General features: G+C 42.3%; 1 protein-coding gene and 1 long non-coding RNA gene across 5 annotated transcripts in view; one reads left to right on the forward strand and one right to left on the reverse strand.

Moving 5' to 3' along the window:
* Positions 1–4,539, reverse strand: part of GPR158 (G protein-coupled receptor 158) — a 340,973-nt gene extending 336,434 nt beyond the window's left edge. For both annotated transcript variants that reach the window (XM_021064907.2, XM_084980331.1), the window contains exon 1: positions 2,981–4,539. In XM_021064907.2, coding sequence (XP_020920566.2) covers positions 2,981–3,882 — 902 coding nt within the window. In that variant the 5' untranslated portion in view covers positions 3,883–4,539. The remainder of the gene's footprint in view (positions 1–2,980) is intronic.
* The window catches only part of LOC102166141 (uncharacterized), a 123,829-nt gene that overhangs the window by 24,200 nt on the left and 78,197 nt on the right, over positions 1–21,432 (forward strand). For all 3 annotated transcript variants that reach the window (XR_014818025.1, XR_014818023.1, XR_002336362.2), the window contains one exon: positions 10,517–10,668. This is a non-coding gene — a long non-coding RNA (uncharacterized LOC102166141). The remainder of the gene's footprint in view (positions 1–10,516; positions 10,669–21,432) is intronic.

Raw genomic sequence — 21,432 nt, forward strand, 5'->3', positions numbered from 1 at the left:
CCCCCTTTTTTAAACAAAACTTCAGGTGTGACATTCACTTGGTTTCCTCTTCTTCATGTTGCCTTTGCCATTTATGAATATGGAGAGACAGAAAAGACCCATTGAAATATTTCTGAAATATGTGAAATAAACAATAGAATATTTTCTGAAAAATAAACAGCTGTGTTATATAGGCTAATTGTTTTTTTCTCAAAGAAAAGATGATAATACACTATGTTTCCCAATTTGTTATGTGTAGAAGTCCAGAGAGCCACCCTAACCCTAACCCTCACCCTCACCCTCTCTCTATATATATATGGCAGTGAATGGCATCTCTCTATATATATAGAGAGAGAGGAAGAGAGAGAGCATGCAAGCATAATGTGAACCAGAGGCAGAAGGTCTGGATCCTATTTCTGTTGTTAATAACTTGGTATGTGATTTTTGGACAAATCACTTCACCTTCTGATCTGTTTCTTTGTCTAAGAAATAGGAACCATCTGACCTCTCTTAAGATTTCTTCCAGTTCCTATAATTAACATCTCAAATCGTCTGTACAGTACTTGAGGGGCACAGAACAAGGGGCCAAAGCATCGCAGGAGAGCACTTATTCTGCTCTTCATGCATGCTGCTAGGAGAAGCCAGATTCTGTAGGGAGCCAGACACTAAATGTCCTGGCTTCATGCCTTGGCTAAAGAATACCGTCAATGACTATGAAAGCACTTAAAGAGACTCAACTAGAGGAAACAACCTATTTTCTGAATGTAATCCAAAAGCTAGGTAGGAGGGGTGTGAGCCCTCTGGACCTCAGACCCCTGTGTCCTCAGCCTTTTATCATGGCTGACAGCAGTCCTGAGTTCATTTAAGTGACCTATGCTTTCTGAACCTTAAGAGAAATGCTTCTAAAAATAAATGGTTCTCATCCTCAGCCCCACATCTGACCCTTGAAAATACATATATTTTTTATGCAGCAGCTACAGTATATGCAGCACTCCCAGGACACCTTCATGGACAGAGTTTAGCATAGTGGTTCACAGTATGAAATGAGCTAACATCCAGAATCTACTGCTTAACTTCTGTGATCTTGGGAAAGAACCTTTATCTCTCTGTGCATCAGGCTCTTTTTCTGTAAAACAGGAAAACTCATAGGGTTGTCATGAGGATTAATCAAGATAATGCATGCAAAGCAGTTAGCACAGAGCCTACCATAAAATATGTTAGTAAGATGGATGGATGGATGATGATAGATGATAGATAGATAGATAGATAGATAGATAGATAGATAGATAGATAGAAAGGAAGGAAGGATAGATAGGATAAATAAGATAGCTCTCTTGTCCTGAGACCTGGGACTCCCTGAAAAGGCTTATGTGAAGGCCAAAGAAATTTTCTGGCAGTGAATGGCATCTGCTGATCTTTGCTCTTCTGAGAAAACAGTATGGCAAAGACTCAAAGCTGGGCTCAGCTCTTACTAATAGGATCCTGCAGAAATCAGGAGAAAATGAGATTATCCTTAAAGTAGGACAGAGTTATGCTGCTTTAAGACAAGATCTTTGAAAGAGATAGAAAGACACACAAAACATTTAATATAGTCATACAGAATCAGAGAAAAGGGGTTGCTTTTCATTTATGCCTTCTCAAGTGTTGTCAGCATTAAACCAAGTACAGAATTTTATAACTGGATGGCTCCCTACAGACCATCTAGTTTAACTCCTTTACTCGATAGATAAGTACCTGAGGCCCAGAGAGAGAAACAACTTACTTGAAGTCATTCAGCAGTAAAGAACAGTGCCAAGACAGGCATGCTTTCTGGCTCCTCCCATTCGCCCACCCAGTACGCCCCCTGGTATCTTTCACCAGGTCAACATCCTGTCCTTATTGCACCAAAAGGGCGTTAACACACACACACACAGGTGTCTTACTTTTGCCCAGTTTCTGAAAGAGAACAGAAGCAAGCTCAACCCAAGACTTTCTTCCCATTGGGAACTGGGGAGGATCCCAGTCAATCTGTGGCCCTCTCCCAGTCCCTCTTTGGCGTTTTTGCTCCTTCCTTGTATTCCTCACATTCACTCTTAAAGGCTACTTCCAGAAGTTTCTCACCCCAAAGATCAGATATGTCCCAGGGCACAAGCTAACGACCTGCTAATTTGGAAATTCTCATCTTCCCACAGATGCTATACCTTGAGGCAGGAAATACAGAATTGTTTTTAAGTCTCCTCCAAATTTCCTGAGTGAATTCAGTGAGATCCCTCCCTCTCTCAGATAACTCAACCCAATTCCTTTATAAAGTGTATTTGAAGGGCTGGAGAACGCTTAAGTGTGCTAACACAGAAAACAGGAAAAAGAGGGCACCCAGGAATGGGAGGTAGATTGGGGGACAGAAGGAGATGAGTAGAAGGAGCACACCAACCAGATGCAAAGTCTCAATGGTGGTGACAGCTATGCAGGCGAAGACTAGGGGACAGAACCACTGAGGGGATCGAACTGTTTTCATTACATGCTCTGGTAACTGAGTAACAACAGACTGGCGCCCCAAACTGCACACGTAGGAAGAAGCAGGCAGAGCCAATCCTGAAGTAGCAGGAACAATGAACTCTTCTTCCGGCTCCCTTTTCTACTCTCCAGCGATGTTTGCTGCTCTGCGCCTGGCTGACATACCCTGCACTCCCAGGGTTTCAGTGCATCATCCCGATGGGGAACTCCACCTCCCTCCCCTCCCTAGGGTTAGATAGAAACGTAGGGCATCTCTCAGCTCTGCCAAGAGATGCCCTATGCCTTGCAGGGGAACTGATGTGAAAGAAAAGCTTTTGCTGATTGTCTGAACCTGTCAGGGAGCTGCTTTTCCCTAAGCACTTGTGCCTTCTTGGGGTGTCCCCTCAGCCTGGGTCTCTGCTTTGAGGCTGGGGGGCATAAGTGTCACAGCCAAGTGCTCCTTACCCACACACCCACCTACCCGCGAAACCGGAAGGAAGACTTTGCTTTTATCTTTTTTCCTCCCTACCTGAATTCCGGGACCAGGTTAGGCTGCAACCCGTAGAAAGCAGCAGAGAGAGTGACCAGCCACCCGGGCTTATAACTCCCGTTCTCGCACTCCAGATAAGGCGGAGACCACTTGACATGGCTCTTGTCCCCGCTAAGCCCGTCTCTGCGCCTCCAGCTGTGGCCCAGGCCCCGGGGCCCCTGGTTGGAACCGCGGCGGTGTAAGTGAGTCCTCCACTTGCGCCGAAGGCCGTGGAACCACTCGGTCTCTAGCGTGGCGTTGGCCAGGTGGTGTGCGGAAGAGGATAGGTCTTGGAGCAGGATGCGACTCTCCTCGCGAGTGGCCTGGAGAAAGACCTGCGGGGCCGGCGCGGACAGCGACTCGGTGCTGAAGGTGATGGCCGCCCGGGAGATGCTGGGCTCACCCTCCAGGAGGCTCCGCACCAGTGCCTGGTACCACTCCAGGTCGTCCTGCAAGTTCTGCTCCCGCGATTTATTGCTTTGCAGCATCATGTTGAGGAAGTTGGTGGCGTGTGTCAGCGTGTCCAGCGCCCCGTGCAAGGAGGGATGGGAGCTAGCTAGGGCAGGCGACTTTCCAGGCAGGCCCGCCAACTCGTAGCGGCTGGAGCAGTTGGCTCGCTTCAGCTGGTGGGAGTCCCCGGTGTAGAGGTAAGAGGCCACGTCCATGGGCACCTCCTCGGCGAGTTTCTGCGCCAAGATGGTGCCGTCGGTGGAGCGGCTCCAGGGAGCCGAGGGGTCCGAGGCAGAGGCTCGAGCCGGCTGCTGGGCGTGCTGCTTTGCCCTCAGGGTCCTCTCTCGAGGGGAATCCGGCCGACCTGGAAGGTCGCGGCTGGCGCCAACAGCTCCCAATCCCAGATGAACAAGCAGGAGGCAGAAGAGCAAAGGATAAGCCATGGCTCCCATCTGCCCCGCAGAGAGGAGAGGAGGTAACGGGAGGAGTCACTTTTTAAATTTTGGTCGTCAGTCTGTCAACAGTAAGACTTTTACTAGGGGTCTTCTCCCGTCTCCAGCTGGCACCGAGTCCAAGGGGACTTTAAAATATAAATGTTCCGAAATATGCCCGGCTGACTAAGCTACCGTCACAGGAAATCAAATCACCTGTGGCAACGCTGGCTGCTCCTGCTCCACAAGGGGTCGGCTCGAGATTACGCACCTCGCAGCCTTGAGCCGAACAGGTTACATCCCCTCTCGCTGCCGGCAGCTATAGTTAGCCTGCTTACGTCTTTCAGCTCAGCAGCTTCCACCGCCGCTCTCATTGAGGTGTGTTCAAGAGCTGCTGCTGCGGCGGCGGCCGCCGAAGACGCTGCTCCATCATCTCACCAGTGGCAGGTCGTTCCCGCCTCCCGGCTCTGGCTCCTCCTAGTTCGCTTCGTCCCGAGGCTCGGAACGCGCGAACACGGACCCGCACCGCGAGCGCAAGAGCAAGTCCCAGAGAACGAGGGTTTCTCTTAAGATCTTTGTCTCTGTGGAGCCAAGAGGGCCAGGCAGCTGGTTAATTGGAGTCTTTAGGTTTGGCCACAAACCACACTGCTCTCGGGAGGAAAGCCGGTTTAAAGAAGCAGCTTGGCCGCAACCAAACCCTCGTAGGGCGGCTTCAAATCGTCTTGTTCTCCGTTTGGCCAGCTCCTCTGTCAATCAGCCGGCTGCCATTTGTTGGGCTGGGGCGGGAGCTGTCCAGTGCTGAACCCGAGCGGCACAGAGGAGGCGGTGGCGCGGGATGGCGCGGGATGCAGCAGCGCTGAGTCCTTTCACCCACTCGCGTTCCTCATGACTCGGGAACCTTAGTGGGTGGGGGTGGGGTGGGCGGGAGTGAAAGGAGAAGCAGAGCTTTGGTGGCTCAGAGCGAAGGAAACTTGGATGTACTGAGGAGGAGGGTGTTGGCGTCTCGCATGCTTCGTTAAAGCAGCCTTTTCTTTGCCTGGAAAAGAGGGAGAAAGTAGTTTTCATTTGTTACTTAAATCTGAGGGGAGGGACGTAGGATGGAAACGTGTCCTCCCGAGCATCTGCTCTTTTTAGGCAAATTAACAAATCCTCCTCCTTGTTGTGGTTAAAGAAATGATTAAACCCTACTTGCCGAGGTCTTAGCTAGAAGGGAGTAATGGAGACATCTACTGGCTGAACTTTAAGAAATATTTCAGGAACCTTTGAAAAGGATGAAGGGGAACCTGTGACAGTGTATGCAAGTGAATACCTGGAAGGGAGAGAACATGCACAGGAGTGGGACTTGATCTCTGAGAGAATGAGAATGAGTGAGAATGTGTTGAGAGAGAAAGGAAGTCGTTCTGACTGAGAGTTCCTAAAATTAATGGATACGAGAGCTAAGACATCTGGTTAACTATAGATTAGGATGTCCAAGCAGAAGAAAGAAGAGCTGAATAAATATGCCAGGCCACCACCACCAAATGATTGGAAAAATCCCTCAACACAGTCTGATTGCTTTATTTGAAGCTTTAAGAGGGTCTTCTGACATTTTCATTCTGAAAATACTAATTAGTACTGGATAGGTAGTGTTTTATACACCTCCACTATCCATATGCACCTCCATTTTCATACTCCTGAAGAAAGACACAGACAACCTCAAATTCACTTCAATTCCCAACACCCATGGCATATGGAGGTTCCCAGGCTAGGGGTCGAATTGGAGTCATAGCTGCCAGCCTACACCACAGTAACACCTGATCCGAGCCTTGCCTGCAACCTACACCACAGCTTATGGCAATGCCGGATCCTTAACCCACTGAGCAAGACCAGGGATCGAGCCCAAGTTCTCTTGGATACCAGTTGGGTTCGTTAAGCACTGAGCCACGACAGTAACTCCTATAGTATGATTTTCTGTTATCTAAAGACTGAAGTATAATTTCCTCATTAAGTGATATTTTTAGAAAACCTATATAACTTATTAGCAATTCTTTAGAATTTTCTATGTAATTGCTTAAAGACTGAAGTGTAATCTTCTCATTATTTTTTAGAAAACCTATATAAATGAACAATTCTTTAAAATTTTATAGTATTACATTTAAAAGGAAAGATATAATTTTATCAGTGGGTCCTTCTGTAAGTAATTCAGTGACTCAGCATAATTCAGAGATCTGGGTTCTGGTCCCAGCATTATTTTAAGCGAGATATATGACCACTGGCAAGACATTTAAAGTTTCTGTGTCTTGGGACACAAAATTTATGTGAGCCTTATGATCTGACATTGAGGGAGTAACTGAAGTGGCACCTGAGCCACTTCCCAGGAGGGCCAATCCTTCCCCTAATGCACATCTAACAAGAATAGAGCAGACTCTGAGAGGCTTTTGGCATTCCTCTCAGTGGATCACCTTTGGTCTACATTGTCAAACAGAAGTGAACTAATTAGGTCTAGAATAGCACTACCCAGTAGAAATATAATGTGAGTCACAAATGTGGTCAATATAAATAATCTTAAATGTTCAGTAGTGCATTTTAAAAAGAAAAAAAAGCTAAATTAAATTTAATATTACATTTTATTTAGCAAAACATATCCAAAATATTATTTCAGTAAATAAATAACATTATCGTTCATGAGATATTCCACATATCCATGCTATGTCTTCAGAATCCAGTGTGTATTTTATACTCACAGCATACGGCACTTCATACTAGCCACATTTCAAATGCTCAGTAACCACCTGTGGGAGTTCCTACTGTAGCTCAGTGGATTAAGGTTCTGGCATTGCTGCAGCTGTGATAGGGGGTACAGCTGCAGCTCACATTCACTTTCTGGCTTGGGAACTTCCATATGCTGTGGCTACAGCCGAAAAAGAGAAAAAACGAAAAATACCTGTGGCCAGAGGCTACCATAGAATACAAGCTCTGCTGGAAGGTAATGCCTGTGGTCTAGAATGCTCTAGAAAACCTAGGTTCACTCAAGATAAGGTCCCATGGTCCAAATGCTCTAGGAGGCCTGAAAGTTAGTCTGAAAACTAAGTAAATAGACAGCCCCTCTATATTAGTGTCCATCACTGAAGGAAATAATCCAAAAGAAGTTTTCATAGGGGACTAAGATATACTCATACACCTCTAAGCAGATTACAAAGCTCCACAACAACTCACAGACATAGCATTCATTCAAAAAATGTTGGCTGAGTCTTTACTGCATATGAGGCATTATGCTTAGTACTGGAGCAAACATCTGCATCATATACACACAACACCTCACAGTCAAGTTGATAGAGATAATGAAAAAGCAACCAAATAAAAATTTTAAATAACATATTGCGATAAGTACCATGAAGAAATAAATGCTGTCAGAGTTCCTTGATGGCCTAGTGATTAAAGGATCTGACCTTGTCACTGCTGTGGCTCTGGCTCCATCCCTGGCCTGGGAACTTCGCATTCAGCAAATTAAGAACTAATGTAACTAAATGCATATTAATACCGTGTGGGACTATAACTGTTATAGAACAATGTATACAAGACCTGTAGGCCCTGCGTGAAAAGGCCCAAAGCATTTTCATCACAGCCTGAAAAGTCAATCTAATTGCTTTAGAACAATCAAATCCACACTGATGAAAAAGCGTATGCAATGGAGCTTTGAGTTATTAGTTGTCAGTGTATTATTGATTTATCATTAGTATAGAAAGGAAGATCTGATGTTAGCATATCTTTAAATAAAATAAAATAAAGGAGGTTAAAAAAAAAACTGCTGAGACCAGATTTTACAAGAGCAGTATAGATAAAGTTATTTTAAAAATTTAAGTGCTGCTTTAAATCATCTAAGTCAGCAAGGATTAGGACAGTGGGTTATAGTGAAACGTCACTGGATTGGCAATTGGGAGACTAGGTTCTACTTTCCATCCCATAGATATCTAGTCATGTGACTTTTGACAGTTTCCTCAACCTCTCTGAGCCTGTTTGCTTCATCTATAACATAAGAGTGATGTCTTAGATATAGCCACAACTGAAACATTTTTAGCTGAGTGATGGATAATGATCCAGGTATATTTTCCAGCACCTCCTCATTCTTGATAGTTCTAGATTTATAAAGTTTTTTTTTTTTTTTTTTGTCTTTTTAGGGCTGCACTGCAGCATACAGAAATTCCCAGGCTGAGGTAGAATCAGAGCTGCAGCTGCCGGACTATACCACAGCCACAGCAATGCCAGATCCAAGCTGCGTCTGCAACCTACACCACAGCTCATGGCAACACCAGATCCTTAACCCACTGAGCAAGGCCAGGGATGGAACCCACATCCTTACGGATACTAGTCAGGTTCTATTACTGCTGAGCCACAATGGGAATTCTCGTAAATATTATTTTTAAACTAAATAATGCTAGGTCTCAATAAACAAAGGGGCATAACCCAAATCAAATTCTTGATAAAGCATATAAAGCCACAAAGCAGCAGTATAATCTCTCAATGTAACACAAAATCAGAAATCCAGTTCTTATTCCTGGTCTTACTGAGATTCTGGATTTCCCTAAGGATATGCTACCCCTGTGCCTCATGTGCCTTTTTTGCAAAATAAAAATCATAGTCTTTGTTATCCAAGAGCAGTGGTTTTGAAATGTCTGGCTGCAGAAGTATCACTAGAGAATTCTGACCATCACTCTGGGTCTGGGGGGAAGTTGAGAATCTGCATTTTAGTAAGCACCACAGGTGATTTTGATGCAAATGGTCCATGGAGCACATGCTGAGAAATACTGCCTTGAGCCCGAGAAAATAACTCTGAGAAGATCTCCTGGTAAACACAAAGCTGTACTGTCAATTGTGAAACATAGCCTGTGTGGTGGGGAGTTGGGGGGGGGGGGTGAAAGTAACACTTAAAAGGGGATTACCATCAGCTGCAGCACCCAAACGTGTATATAGCACTTGTAGTAGCCAGGTATTGTTCTAAGGATTTTACACACTTTAACTCATTTAGTCTTCATTACCACACTGTGAATTTGGTACTGTTACCATTTTACAGATGGGAAACAAAGAATGAATTGCCCTAAGTAATACAACCATCTGGCTCCAGATGGCATCCCCTTAATCATCACACCCGTGGTTCTCAAATGTTGATACACACTAGGTTTACCTGCAGAGCTTTTGTCAAAGCACAGATTAGTGGCCTTGGCCTCAAAACTGCTAATTTAGTAGATCTGGAATAGAGCCTGAGAATTTGCAGATTCCCAGGTGATGGTTACTGCTAGTCCAGGTATCATACTTTTAGAACCACTGCTCTAAGTCGTCCTTTACACCATTCTAATCTGTCACTGTCTTTTTTTTTTTTTGGCTTTGCCCATGATATAAAGAAATTCCCAGACCAAGTATTCCCTTGCCACAGAATTGACCTGAGCTATAGCAGTGACAAGGCCAGGTCCTTAAACACTAGGCCACCAGGGAACTCCAATCTGTCGCTTTTTGGTAATACTTTCATCCATTTTATATGGAAAAAGAAAGTCAACATTAAAAGATGAGAGATGCCTGAAATCTACGAAAGAAAAAAAAAAAAACCTCTCCAGTTTTCTATTTCTAACTTAGAAAGCTTACTCAAGATGTTTATGTTTTTTACTTAGCAGTTGATTCTCATCTGCCTCCAGTTTACCCTTAAAACTCTTACTCCCTGTCAGCATCATTTCTAACAACACTCCTTCTCTTTACAGAGTCATCTCCTCTGTTTTTCACCATGAAGTCATGATTTGGGCTCTTCTTGCATTCCCAATGAAGTGCGTTTTTAGATACTGCTAAACACAGTATCATCTATAGAGTCACTAGGGCTTTGACCCAAATTGCTAGTTTCCCCTAATCCCCCTGCACACAAAACGGTTCTGTAAACTGAAGACATCTGAAGAATTTCTTGACCACAAGGAAGAAAATTCAGGAAATGGCATTTATGTAGGAAAATCCTGAGTGTGCTGAGGCGAAGTATTTCCCCAAACAACTTCCCATGATACTGACCTGACATTTGACAGTGCAGGAAAAGACCAATATCATATTTGCACAAAAAAAAAAAAAACCAAAAAAAAACCCCACCAAATCATTCAAAGCCCAACTCCATTCAATACAAGAATTGGCTATCTTTCTTATTAAGACATAAGAGCAATCAAAAAATTTGAAACAAAGTTTACTGAGAAATGGACTTTGTGCATAGCAAAAGATAGGAAATGGATTTTGTCTTTGCTCTGTGTTGTCTGCTTCCCTTGCTAGAGAGAAGTGCCTCAGACCATACGTATCCATAGGTTGTTATAGTTCAGGACGTTGCTTTTGTTAGCATACTACCTTGGACATAATGGGGTTTACGTCATGATCAGTTTAGACCTTGGCTCTCCATCTGAAAACAGGAGCTTTTGAAAGTTGGGATCTGAAATCTGCTGTCTGAAGTCAGTCTGAATTGTACCCAGGACCATGCACTCATAGGAGACACTAATTAATGACAATTCCTTCTGGACGAAGAGCAGAAACTCGTAAATGCAAACAAACTTATAAAGAACAAGTTTAGAGTAGTTAAGTTGCTTCTAAAATTTTTACTACTGTTTTTTAAAACTTTAGGGAAATTAATCCAATTGTGTTTATTTTATTGAAATTTCAGGCATCATCTTAATGTCAGGATTGTATGGGAAATGAAAACAAGGAGAAATAACAGACATTTATGCCAACAAACGTAATGAAAGAAGACAATCACTGCACGTGTTCCAGAAATTCTTCCAACTAAGAAAATGACAAACCTAAGTATGAGTCCAGGTACGAAATGATTTTGCACATCTGTAGTTTTATCTTGACAGTAATATTATGTATGTCTAGTTTAAAAAAAATTTTTCCTCCTGACCTCTGCTGTCCCTAAAGAAAAAAACAGAATAGGAGTTCCCTTATGGCATAGTGGGTTAAGGATCAGGTATTAAGGCAGTGGCTTGAGTGGCTGCTGTGGTGTGGTTTTGATCCCTGGCCCAGGAACCTCCACATGCCATGGGTGTGGCCAAAAAATAAAAACAAAACATGGAGGCAAAGAAATTCACTTTAAGATTTCCTATCCAATCTCTGGTCACTTGGTCTCTCCTCCTCTTTGTCCTCTTTCTCCACATTTGAAAATATCAAGTGCTCAATGACAGATTAGTTGTAAGTCTGAATGGTCCCCAAAGAAAGGGAAGAGAGAACCTCCATACCTGTGAGATAGTTAGCGAAGTTTACTTAGAAGTGTCTTCTTTTGATTGCTTTTGGTGGTAGCATTTAAGTAGGTCTGAGGCAGAAGCCTGACTCTTGTGGCATAAATAAATCATTCCTACTTGTCCTTTTGATGTACCCTTTGGAATCAATAGTTTCAGGGAAATTTTTGCCTGGTCTTTACCAACAGCTCCCTATTCAGACCACAGGAGAATTTTAGAAAAGTTTTGACACAAGAAGCTACCAGTTTCTTTTGTTCACTGTGTCAATGAATGTTCTTCATCGATGGGGCTGATTTCCAGTCTCTGTGGCCATTGTTTATCACAGTGTCTGGGAGGAAAGTGTCTTCACAAGCCAAGTTCTTATAAGTTGCATAGAAAAAGCAGACTAGGGAACAGAAAGCTAAAACGAGAAATGGTTTTCAAGAATCTGCAGTATCATGAGTACCAAATGTGATGAAAAGTAGCTGTTTCAACTGTTCACTTTTATATCTAAAATCAGATATTTTAGAGTAAAAAATTAAACTTTAATTAAAATTCAAGAAAGAAGTAACAAAGTAAAAATAAAGCTTTTTCTGAATGTCAGGGTTGTTTTTAATTGAAATGGATTAACCAGGAGCAGAAGAGAACCTCTTTCCTTGAAGAATAATTAGTGATCTCTAGTAGCAACTATGTCCACGCATCAGAAATGGATTCTTGGAGTTCACGTCGTGGTGCTGCAGAAACAAATCCAACTAGGAACCATGAGGTTGCGGGTTGGATCCCTGGCCTTGCTCAGTGGGTTGGGGATCCGGTGTTGCCGTGAGCTGTGGTGTAGGTCACAGACGCGGCTCGGATCTGGCATTGTTGTGGCTGTGGTGTAGGCCGGCGGCAACAGCTCTGATTAGACCCCTAGCCTGGGAACCTCCATGTGCCAAGGGTGCACCCCTAAAAAGACAAAAGACAAAAAAAAAAAAAAAAAAAGAAAAGAAATGAATTCTATTTAATCCCACTTGGATATAAAGATGAAATATGGTCATTGGAATCTGTCCTTTTCCTACAATTCTATAAAAGATTTGGAAATATATCCTGTTATGTCCCACAAACAAGGAAACTAGTGCATATGTATTTAACCCAAATATTTCTTTTAGGTATCAAAATCCAGTCAATTTTTGCTACCACTCTTCTCATGCTGCATTACTCAACCAGGCATTCAAGACTATTTACTAACTTTTTTTGTCTGTCCCACTAGTCTTCTACTTACTACCTTTCAGAGATCCTCCATTCTAACAAAACTATGCTGTTTACATTCTTACTTTACAAGTAATTTGTACTCTCCAGTCCTATGTCTACCTTTGTAGAAGTTAATTCTGTCTCTTGAGAAAACTTCCACAAATGTTTCCTCTCCGTTAAAACCTTTAAAAACTACCAACACTTTGAAAAGACATTTCTCCAAAGAAGATATGTGAATGGTTAATAAGTGCATGAAAAGATGTTCCACATCATTAGTCTTTAGGGAAATGAAAATCAAAAGCACAAGAAACCATTACATAACCACTAGAAGGGCTAAAATGAATAAGACAAATGATAACAAGTGAGAAGCCTTTGTATAGTTCTGGTGGGAATGTAAAGTGGCATAGTCTCTTTGGAAAACAGATTAGCAGTTTCTCGAAAGAGTTCAATGTAAACTTCCACGTGACCCAGCAATTCTACTCTTAGGTATTTTTCCCAAGAGAAATGAAAACATTATGTCCACACAAAGACATACACATGAATGTTCATAGCAGCATGACTTACAATAGAGCCGAAGTCCAGAAACCACCGAATGTCCATCCGCTGGTGAATGGGTAGACACAGTGTGGAACAGCCATGTCGTAGAATCCTGTTCAGCCCTAACAATGAGCAAATTGCTGACCCACATTATGTCATGGATAAAGCTCAAAAACATTATGCTAAGTGAAAGAAGCTGGACACAAGAGATCACATACTATGTTTAGATGAAATGTCTAGAAAAACGGTAGAGACAAACAGTAGATTAGTGGTTGCCTGGGGCTGGAAATGGAATAAGAATCGACTATAGGGAGTTCCCACTATGGCACATCAAGTTAAGCATCTGGTGTTGTCTCTGTAGCAGCATGGGTTTGATCCCCAGTCCAGTACAATAGGTTAAGAATCCAGCATCACCACAGCTGTGGTATAGGTCACAGCTATGGCTTGGATTCAGTCCGTAGCTTGGGAACATCCATATGCCCCAGGTTTGGCCATAAAATTAAAAAATAAAACAGTCAATTGTAAATAGGCGTAAGAGATCTTAGGAAAATGAAAATGTTTTAAAACTGATGATGGTAGCTCTACCACTCAGTAAAGTTATTTAAAATCATTGGAGTTCCTTTATGGCTCAGTGGTAATGAACCCAACTAGTATCCATGAGGATGCAGGTTCAGTCCCTGGCCTCGAGGATCTGGTGTTGCTGTGAGCTGTGGTGTAGGTTGCAGATGTGGCTTGGATCCTACATTGCTGTGGCTGTGGAGTAGGCTTGCAACTGCAGCTCCAATTAGACCCCTAGCCTGGGAACTTCCATATGCCACAGGTGCGGCCCAAAAAAAAAAGTTATTTAAAATCATTGAGTTTTACATTGGAAATGGATGATATATAAAATGTACCTCAATAAAGATTGTTTTAAAAACAAAACTACCAACTCTAGGTATTTGCTACAGTTCACTTGGTTTTCTAGAATCAGCTTTTGATTCTATCTAGTTCATCTTAAAACCCATTCTGTATATGGTTTACATGTGCTGATTTAATGCTATCTGTGAAGTATAGGTAGACAATTAAAGAAGTTTTGAGTAATATTCTCACCTGTATTATTATTTCATTTTATTTAACAAATAAATACCTATCGGAGGCCCACTATGTGCCAGACACTGTTCTAGATAAAAGGGATATGGCAGTAAACAAGTCAAGTTTCTGCCATTGTGGTGCTTATGTTCAGATGTAATAAGTACTATGAGGAAAAAAAAGTGGGTTAAAAATACAGAGAGAGATTGGTGGTCAGGAACATACATCTGGTTAAGTGGCATTGAGTAAAAAAGTGAATGATGTGGAAGCAACACATGGGAAGACTCAAGGAACAACTTTCCCAACAGAAAATAAGGATAAAACCCCTGAAAAAGTATTCAGCCTGGTCTGTCCCAGGAACAGCACAAATTTCTGTGTGGACAGAAGTCAAGGAAAGATGGAGGGAAAAAGAAGGCAACAATCAAATCACGTTGAGCTTTTTGCACTTACTTTTTGGCAGCAAGTTTTGGTTTTATTCCAAGGGCAAATGAAAGTCATGGAAGGGTTTTGACAGACTCACAAGGACTGCTATGTAGGCTGACTGAAAAGAGCAAGAGTAGAGGCAGTGAGACAGAAAACTGTTGCCTTAGTCAAACTAAGAGAAGATGATGGTTTGGACTAGAAGTGGACAGAGAAAGCAGGATGATTACGGTTGAGATGGTTGAAAACTGTTCAATTCAGGATTGTTATTTTCCGAAGGTCAGGAATGTGGCTGCCCATTAATACTTTGTGAATTTCAGATGCAAATAAGATTTTCCAAGAGAATAATATTAGTAGGAGTTCCCGTCGTGGCTCAGTGGTTAACGAATCCAACTAGGAACCATGAAGTTGCAGGTTTGATCCCTGGCCTCGCTCAGTGGGTTAATGATCTGGCATTACCATGAGCTGTGGTGTAGGCCGGCCATGAGCTGTGGTGTAGGCCACAGACGCAGCTTGAATCCCACGTTGCTGTGGCTCCAGCGTAGGCCAGCAGCTACAGCTCTGATTCGACCCCTAGCCTGGGAACCTCCATATGCCGAGGGTGCAGCCCTAGAAAAGACAAAAAAGACCAAAAAAATAATAATAATATTAGTATATAAAATAATGTGTGCCAACTCCATTTGGAAATAGAATACTAAGTTTAAAATAAAAACTACTGGAGTTACCTTGTGGTGCAGTGGGTTAAGGATCTGATGTTGTCACTGCCCCAGCTTAGGTCACAGCTATGGTGTGGGTTCATTCCCTGACTGGGGAACCTCCACATGCCATGGGTGTGGCCAAAATATATATGTGTGTGTATATATATATATATATATACACACACATAATACATATATAATATATATAATAAAAATTATTTTTTTAGAAAAATCACTATTCCTATGTTATCAGTTTAAGGTACTTATATCCCAATTGAAAAATGAGCAGAAAACCTGAACAGGAATTTCAAAACAGAAGATATATGGCCAGTAAACACATAAAGAGAATGTTCAGCCTCATTGGTGAGTGTGGGAATGCAAATCAAAACATGAGATGTGGAATTAAATCTATGTGATTGGCAAAAACTAAAAAGTCCAATAATGCCAAGTGGTTGACACTGGATGTAGAAAGGTTGGAAGAGACGTGAATCCACCAGATCTCTTAAGCTCTGCTGGTAGAAATGTAAATTAGTATGATCATTTTAGAAAATAATTGAGGATTATCCAGCAATGTCAAACATTCATCTGCTCTATGATCTAGCACTTCCCCTCTTGATATATACACTGAAGAAGTTTTGGCACACATATGCCCTGTGACATGTACAAGAATGTTAATAACATCACTGTTTAAAGAGCAAAAACCTGCAAATACCTGATGTCTATCCACCAAAGAACAGGTGAATGAACTGTGTTATTCTCACACAGATGAAAATAGAAACAAGGAAATTATGAGCACAGGATGCAGGGAGATGGCTGACTTCCTTGGGCGAGGTGAGATGTGAGAATGGGATAGTGTTCTAGGTGGTAGACTCATGAGTGCATATTTAAAATAAAATAATTGGTAAGTTAGATCATGCATTGACCAATGATGAGAGCCTGTTGAACAGAGGTTTATGGTAAATCCAAGGTCCTGAGGTCAATTAAAGGAGCTACAGAAAGAAAAGGGAGGTATTCCATGGTGGCTCAGCAGGTTAAGGATCCCACATTGTTACTCCTGTGGTGTGGGTTTGATCCCTGACCAGGGAACTTCCACATGCTGCGGGCCGGTAGGGGTGGGGGTGGGGGGGTGAGCAAAAATTTTAAAAAGAAAGAGAACAGAAAGGAAGCAAAGAAATCACCATCAGTTTTCATTGCTGCTATGGCCTTGTCCCTGAATAAGTGATCCTTATAGGCTGTATGACCCCCTCACACTTTGCAGTTCACTGGGCTGACAAATCTGGCAAAGCAATAGTGTAAATGTTCCAGTAGGTGCCAACATAATACTCCTCCTGAGTCACACAGTCAGCTTTTCTGACTGACTTAGCCTAAGGCCAGCAATCTACTTGTGGAAGTTTCAGTGTCCCAACAGGCCTCTGGGGAGGTATTTGATATCAGAAAGGGTTTTCAGTGCCTGCCTTCTGCTAAATTTTTGTGTGAATAACAGTTGTTGTGCTTCATCTTTGATGCAGTCCACTTTGGGAGAAATTTGATTTCCCTTTCTGAGAGTCCAGCCCTTTCTTCTCTTCCTTATCTATCGGTCTCTCTACTTACGGAGTCTGTACCCAGAGCACTATTTCGAGGCCTCCAATGTGTCTTCTCAAAGACTGGCTGACCCACTTTCCAGATGGAGCCAACATCGTCCTCTCTCCGATCCATAAATCGTGAACAGAAGGCTGAGGAAATGAGAAGCTGTGTACCCACTGGGAGGGGAGAGAAGCTTCCAGCATGGGGTGCACAGCAAGATCACAGGGACACAACACAATTCTCCAGAAAGCCAGTTCTGATCAATGACAGAACAACCTGGTTCCAGATAAAAGCATCCTGGATTTTCAAGCACAAATAAACAGTAACATTGAAATGAGATGAGACTTAGCACAAATTTAATCTGACATATTTAATGATTTGAATTATGATCATTATGGTACCTGAAGACCAGATATAAATAGTAAGTCGTTCACGTATTTGACAATAATAGCTAAAGTGTATGAGCTTCTCTCCTGCCAGGAGGGCACAGGGCACTGCTCCAGTCCTCCTTCTCTAAAAAGGATTTAAGGTGTCCCACAGTACCTGGAGAAGAAACTAGTGAGATACTCCAGAGAGGCTGATTTCAGTGTTCATTAAGAAATGAAGGTACCAGGTCAGATCTCTCTCTCTCTAATAACAGCAGAGAGAAGCCTTGCCTGGGGAGAGGAGTGGAGAGGGTGGGGCTTTTTTTCAAACATCAAGAAACATGGAAACAAGCTGCTATTAGTGAGATGTGGTGGGAAGAACAGCTAGAGATATAAGCAAGCTAGAAAAATAACCAATTTTTAGTATGACATAGTAATAACCTTTACTCCAGTTATTTACTTAAAGCTAAGCTTTTTACTACTTGACTCATTCCAAGTCAATTGGGAATTGAAATGAGAAAGACCAAATCACAAAATTCCTTTTAAATACAGGCAGAGAATTTTAGACCTTATAGCCAGTTCCTTAATCAATAAATTGATCAATAAATCAATAAATTCATCTCTAAAATTGACCTGGAGTTAAGAACTATTCTTAACTATGAAAAGAACAGTTCTCAGGGGGAGAAAATACCCAGAAGTAGGTCTCTATGCCACCAAATGAGTTCTGAATTGGTGAATTCCTAAAAACCTAGGCAGAGCTTCCTGCAAATGATGAAGTGGTTTTCACCTCCAGTTTAGCAGCCTTGTATTGCAACGTCTGTGGAGGGAGCTGGGTTTCCCCCACCCACGCACCCACTCCCTCCTAGGATGGGGGGGCAGATTTGGGACAAGGATGAGAAAACTGCGCTGAAGTACTAATGGGTAGATTTTTGAAGCATGAAGAGGAAAGAGGATATATATTTTTTTAAATCTTGTCTCTGCATAATGTACCCACCTGAATTCCTCTTGTGGATTCTTTACCCTTATTTAAACCTCTCATTTGAGCAGCGGAAGTAAAATATGGGCCCAGAAGCTCCTTCTGCATGAGAGAAGTAACTCTTCTCCCCCAGCATCCTCGCCGAAAGAAATCAATTAAAACCGCCTTCAATCCAAGGTCAAGGGAAAATCAGAGGGGAGGTAGGGAGCAAGTAGCAGTGAGTAGGCAGGTGAGCCTGGCCGCCCTAGATCTTTGTAAGATCTCTAAGTTACCGCTCATAAGCCACCTCTTCCTTGTTGGGCTTGATGTTTGTGGTTTTGTTTTTGTTTCCTTTTCTGACCACAGGAGTGGTAAGGCATTAAAGTTTAGGGAGTGCGCCGGGGGGAAATGGCCAAGAAAACAACCTGGCTGCCTTTAAGCTAGGCTTCTAATTTATGGGGACCAAAGAAGTCCTCACGACAGTGCTAAACAGTCCAGCTAAACTCCCCAGAATCCTGAGAGCCACAAGCACGACGGAGTCAAAGTTCTGTGGTGGTTAAACAATGCGTGCAGCTTGGGGTGGTTTTCCCCTCCACACAGAGCTCCCCGGGGAACCTCGTTCCTTTAGGTTGAGTTTGCAGACCCTGAACATGGCCACGTTCTCTGTGAGCAGCGCTGAGGTGACTGAGCAGGTGCCGGCCCTGCGACGCTGAGCAGGGCAGGTCTCTGCTTCATACCCCGTGCTCTGCACCTCACAGGCACCTCGGGGAAAGCAGGGGAACCAGATGAAGACACATTCAGACACAGGAATAGGCAGCTGTCACCACACCTCCACCCTAAATCCTTCGTTCCACGCCCGACCTACATAAAGCCTTTTCTTGAGCTCTGACCATTGGAAGTTGAGCGTCAAGACACTCACTACCCAGATTTTGATACCCCAGACTTTCCTGGTTTTTGTTTTTGTATCATCACACAGTAAGAATCTCGGTTTACAAACGCAGGTGAGACTGGAATATGGCTTTTAAATATTCTAAGAAACAAATTAATATTTACTTGAATATTTCATCTCAGCCAACAAATTAGAAATTTGGCTTCAGACATTCTGGAAAGATCTACCTCTCCCACACTAGATTGGACCCAGGTTCCGAGGCTTTACACAGTGACAGGGTAAGGGAGCTTCGTCCTCAGTCATCTGTTTATTTCCACTTACTCCCAAGATGTCTGCTGTCCTGGTTGTTTAGACCCAGACCCAGCCTCTGATGGCATTCCAGACCTCAGGAATCTTTGTCCCATGCAGAGCTGAGCTCTGCAGTGCCTGTGATCTATGGTTGCCAGATTTAGGAAAAAAGAAAAAATATATATAAATATGTAGGAGTTCCTGTGTGGCTCCGCAGTTAACGAACCCGACTAGCATCCATGAGGATGCAAGTTTGATCCCTGGCCTCACTCAGTGGTTTAAGGATCGGCGTTGCCATGAGCTGTGGTGTAAGTCGCAGACTTGGCTCAGATTCTGAGTTGCTGTGGCTGTGGCATAGGCCAGTGGCTACAGCTCCAACTGGATCCCTAGGCTGGGAGCCTCCATATGCCTCTGGTGAGGCCCTAAAAATAAATAAATACATATATATTTTTTAATATATTTATAAAACAAGACTTCTAGTTCAATTTGAATTTCAGATAAACAACAAATTAATTCTTAGTGTAAGTATACTCCATGCAATATTTGGAACATACTTATACAAAAACATTTATTGCAAATTTCAAATTGAACTGGATGTCCTATATTTTACCAGAGAATCCTACTGTGATCCTCCTGCCAGTATTCCTCTCTGAGATCTTGCTGCCTCCCCAGGACATCTTCTGTAAACAGGACCCCTGTGTCTCTGGGATTATGAATTTCTTCTAATACTAGACCAAGGGGACTTTTTTCTGGGGCATCATTCTTTGTGGGATTAAACTTTTTGAAACAAAGCCAGGAACATGGTGCAGATGGTTCTGCTTTCCACCTGCCACGTATCTCCCTGGGGCAATGAATTAGTCCACTACCTTGAAATGGAAGGAGGGGGACAAGGCAGGAATTAAAGTCTCAAATTGTCTATCCACACTTCCTTTTTTCCCTTTTGTTCTTTCACTCTCTCTCTTCCCTTTCTCTCTGCTTTTTTCAGTATCAAAAGAAAATTTTGGAAAAATGCACTTTTATTTAGGTCAGAATTTCAGGCAGCTCTTACCCTATCAAAGAAATTTATAGAAATACAGTGAGACTGTCTGAATCCTGGGAAGTCAGAGTACCTTAGAGCACAGATACAAAGGAGGAGGTATGCTCAAATCTAACAAAAATCCTTTTTCTAAATTTACATTTCTAAGACCCTAGGCTTTTTTTCTGTAAAAATATGGATCTCATTGTAACTCAAAACAGAAGTTGCTGAGAAAATGCGTGGTTGGGAAAAAAAATAAATAAAGGGAGTTCCCGTCGTGGTTAACGAATCTGACTAGGAACCATGAGCTTGCAGGTTCGATCCCTGGCCTTGCTCAGTGGATTAAGGATCCAGCGTTGCCGTGAGCTGTGGTGTAGGTCGCAGATGCGGCTCGGATCCCGCGTTGATGTGGTCCTGGCATAGGCTGGTGGTTACAGCTCCGATTAGACCCCTAGCCTGGGAACCTCCCATATGCCACGGGAGAGGCCCAAGAAATGGCAAAGAGACAAAAAAAAAGAAAGAAAGAAAGAAAATGCGTGGCTGTCTGATAGCCACCTATACTTGTTTTTAAAATATTTAAAATATATTTTATATGTGTTTAATTGTTATTTACTAATCCAAGAAATCCAGGAATACATTCTAAGGAATGAATGAGACAATCCTCCTTTAACAATGTGTAAAAGGAGGATTATTGCAGCATTATTTACGGTAATATTGACTAAGTCAAGTGTGCCATAATTACTTACTATGGCTATTAAACCTGACATTCCATTCATCATTAAATAAGAGTTCCTTAAGTAAGGAAGAGAAGTTAAAAGATGTAAGTAGTGGAAAAGAAAATATAAAACTGCCGTTTTCCAATAGCAACATAATTATGTGTGTGTAAAATCCAAAATCATCTACAAATTATTTGAATTAGTAAATAAGTTTAACACAGTTGCCAGATACAAGAGCATTATACAAAAGTCAGTTATAATTTTTTACCAATATAAGTAGTTTGAAAATGAAAATATTTTGTAATTTTACAGCAGCATCATTAAAAAAAAAAGGAGAGGAAAAGATATTCAAGGGCTCTACCCAGAAAACTATAAAATATTATTTAGTGATATTAAAGACCCAAATAAGGGAAGGATAGATCAAGTTTGTGAATTATAAGACAGTATTTTTAAAATGTCAGTTCTCCTCTAATTGAATCTATAGATTCAATGTAAATCCAATCAGAAACCCAGCAGACATTTTGTATATGTAGTAACCAATGAACTAGTGTGAGGACGTCAATATAAATGCAAAGGGCCAAGAATAGCCAAGGTAATCTTGAAAAACAAATGCCCCAGATAT

The sequence above is a fragment of the Sus scrofa genome, chromosome 10 (genome assembly GCF_054392235.1).
Source record: "Sus scrofa isolate SSC_HxYL_T2T_F1_AM1 chromosome 10, Sscrofa_HxYL_maternal_Yorkshire_Landrace_v2.0, whole genome shotgun sequence".
In the NCBI taxonomy this organism is placed as follows: domain Eukaryota; kingdom Metazoa; phylum Chordata; class Mammalia; order Artiodactyla; family Suidae; genus Sus; species Sus scrofa.